This window comes from Sinocyclocheilus rhinocerous, unplaced genomic scaffold (genome assembly GCF_001515625.1).
Source record: "Sinocyclocheilus rhinocerous isolate Xijiao unplaced genomic scaffold, SAMN03320098_v1.1 scaffold990, whole genome shotgun sequence".
Taxonomy (NCBI): Eukaryota; Metazoa; Chordata; class Actinopteri; order Cypriniformes; family Cyprinidae; genus Sinocyclocheilus; species Sinocyclocheilus rhinocerous.
In genome coordinates, this window is record NW_015652301.1 from 41426 (window position 1) to 44781 (window position 3356).

General features: G+C 34.9%; 1 protein-coding gene across 2 annotated transcripts in view; it reads left to right on the forward strand.

Moving 5' to 3' along the window:
- The window catches only part of LOC107714565 (glutamate receptor-interacting protein 2-like), a 44807-nt gene that overhangs the window by 37951 nt on the left and 3500 nt on the right, over nucleotides 1-3356 (forward strand). Inside the window, exon 24 of one of the 2 annotated variants that reach the window (XM_016520433.1) lies at nucleotides 283-1274. The exons of the other annotated variant lie outside the window; for it this stretch is intronic. Coding sequence (XP_016375919.1) covers nucleotides 283-477 — 195 coding nt within the window. The 3' untranslated portion in view covers nucleotides 478-1274. Of the gene's footprint in view, nucleotides 1-282; nucleotides 1275-3356 lie in introns of those variants that run through there. 2 annotated transcript variants of the gene reach the window in all.

A 3356-nucleotide genomic window follows, 5' to 3' on the forward strand; every position in this document is an offset into this window, starting at 1 on the left:
TTTCAAATAAATGTTGTTCTTTTGAACTTTCTATTCATCAAAGAATCCTAAAAAAAAAAAAAAAATGCATCACAGTTTGCACAAAAATGAAGCTGCTTTCAACATTTGATAAGAAATGTTTCATTAGCAGGAAATCAGCATATTAGAATGATTCTGAAGGATCATGTGACACTGAAGACTGGAGTAATGATGCTGAAAATTCAGCTTTGCATCACAGCAATAAATGACTTTTTACATCTCGGAGTTCAATCTACTGATTTTGTTTCTGACTATTTTTAACAGGTCAATCACGCACGGACACGTGATTTTGACTGTTGTCTAGCTGTGCCGTTGATCACAGAGGCCGGAGAGCATCTGCAGCTGGTCATTAGCAGAAACCCTCTCGCTCAGGCACACGTTTGGCCACCTAAAAACTGCCAGGACCCTTCTCAACTGTCCGTGGTTTCTGCACACAATCCGAGAAGAGTTGACCTCTGATGAGCAACACAAACACAGAGCACAATTTTCAGTTTCGCACAAATGGTTCTCTCTCTCAACTGCACAGTGGACACGTTAGCACTACTTTGTCAATATGTATTTGATCATTTTCAAACTTTTTTTTTCTCACAAGTGAGGACCCACTACTGATTTTTCATGCTTTTTTAAAAATCATCCCGCACCAAACAAGCCACATCTTCAAAGTTGATTTGACCATTCACAGTGGCACGTGACTTTCGTTTGTACACTTTTAGTTCATACATGCCACTTTTGTTTGTATTATAAATGAATAACACGCTCTATTAGTTTCTGCTGTCAACAAGAACACTTTGATGTGGATGCAGGTTTTCACAAAACACCGAGAAACTTCAAGCCATCTGTTGTCTGTTCAGACGATAAAAATCTTTCTCTGAGATCAAAACCATGACAGTTTGACAATCGATTTTTAAAAATTTTTCTTGATGAAAAGCTACAATTTTACCCTCTCCAAGAGTGATGTCTTGATATGAATGTTTCAGGTGCATGTGACGCGGTTCGGTGATGCCATTTGCGTATCATAAGGCGCTTTATGTCCTGATACAAACCAGAAGTAAATTCAGATTTTAAGGTAAGTCCTTCAAAGGAGCTTGTTTTAAGTCTAACTTTTAAAAGCAGATCCGTCTCTGTATATCGTTTACCCACAATCCTCTATTCTGTGTATAAACCCTTTTTCCTGGATGTTAAATATGTAGAATGCTATGAATAAGATGTACATTTAATATTCTTGGGTTAGAAATGATCATTTCCTTTTTAAAAAAAAATAAAGGCTAAAAACCAGTGTATGTAACCCTGTCTGTGGTAAGGAAACAAGCTTAAACTGAAGACAGGTGCATGTTGGGATCTCTCGCTGTCGTTCCAGCACGTGTGCCTGTCAGGACGTGATGTGAACTTGACCATCAACCTCCACATCCCGGTCCATTCTGGTACAGAACATCAAAGAGCAGGCATAGACGTTTCTGAACAGACTTTACACAACACATACCAAGATTGGACATTTTTATTTTGTCTGAAAGATGCAATATGCATATAGAATAGTGTCTGTCACAAAACCTTGGTTTTACAAGATTTTTTTGTTTGTTTTTGTTTAATCAAGTTACCTTACAGTACAGCAAAATGTGAATGAAAAATCTGATCTTGAATTTCCTGTTTTCATCATATTACAGTACTTTCCAGCTGAGATTATATTAAGAAATGGACGAAGCCAATTGTTTACAAATGTTGCACAACTGCAAATTGCATTTAGGCTGACAACTAATAAACGTTTAAATATAAAGTTCTGAATACATTCAGAAAAAATATAGGCAAATGACCAATCACATCAGGTACAGTATAAAATGGTTAAATACAAAAAGGCAAATTTTAGATAAATGAAAATACTACAAATGAGCAAACACTGAACAGTTAGCTCAAGATGGGTGTAAATAGGTCAGAGGGTTTAGCTAAGTCTAGAAGGGTTCAGGGGTCAAAGGGCAGGTCGGATGAGCTGATGTGTACAAAGTCGCTGGGGTCAGAGGGGACGGTATTTATGGAGGCTGGGTGGTCGAAGGTAAAGGACACAGAAGTATTATGAGGGGCAGTTCTTTGCTGTTGGTGATTAGCTTGAATATTTGGAGGTTTTAAGGCTAAAGAGACAATCTCGTACTTAGACATAAAGCCCAGGGCTATTTCCTGCGTTCATTCTGAAAGCCGATGGTTTAATGATTGTGAGCGAGTTTGGCTGTGCTCAATCATGTGATATACCGCGGCTTCCAAACGTCTGAAATGCCTGGGAATCAAAATTGATGATTCCCATCAAAATCAATGAATTTGATTGGAATAAAAAAAAAAAATGATGCACTATTTTAGGTCACTAATCAAATGCAAGTGAATTAGTGATATTGATCATGTGACTCTTTGTACAGACAGTCCACTGAAGCACAAGATGCTCATCAGGTTTTGTTCATGTCAGCTTTTTCCTCAAATTTTAGCGGCTTCCAAATGTCTGAAATGCCTGGGAATCTAAATTGATGATTCCCATCAAAATCAATTAATTTGATTGGAATCAAAAAATAATAATATATACAAAATGATGCACTATATCTAGGTCACTAATGAAATGCAAGTGAATTAGTGATATTGATCATGTGACTCTTTGTACAGACAGTCCACTGAAGCACAAGATGCTCATCAGGTTTTGTTCATGTCAGCTTTTTCCTCAAATTATTATGCTGATATATAATTCACAAAGAAAACAATCCGAAAAATTTATATATACACAATTCATACAGAGCCCTGCACATAATATGTGGGAATATATTCCCTCGTTTTAGTTAAATCATTTTCACAAATTAAGAAATTGTTCCCACAACTTATTTATTCATTCTCTCATTTTAGTAAATTGAGGTCACGTTGTACTAACGGCACGCATTCCCTATTTTGATTTAATTAAAATGAGGGAACGGATTCATTTGTGGACATAATTTGACTAAAACAAGGGAACAAATTCTTAATTCATGGTCACATATTTTTGTCTGCATGTCATGCTCTTTAGCATTAATCTAAAACAACAACAAAAAGCATTGAATATAAAATAAAACATCTAAAAAATAGATTTTTATTCATTCTTAAATAACAGTCTTTTAAAAAAAGCTATGTGTACAATACCAAATGAATTAAAATATGATCGATACATTTATTTTCTTGAAGAAAAGTAGAAATTTGCTGACTTTAACAGGTTTTTAATAAATTTATATAAGTGAGGAAGTCGAAAAGTTTGAATTAACTTTTCTTTAAAACAAAAACATTTAGGAAAGTTAAATAAAATGAAAAAATTATATATATATATATATATATATATATAT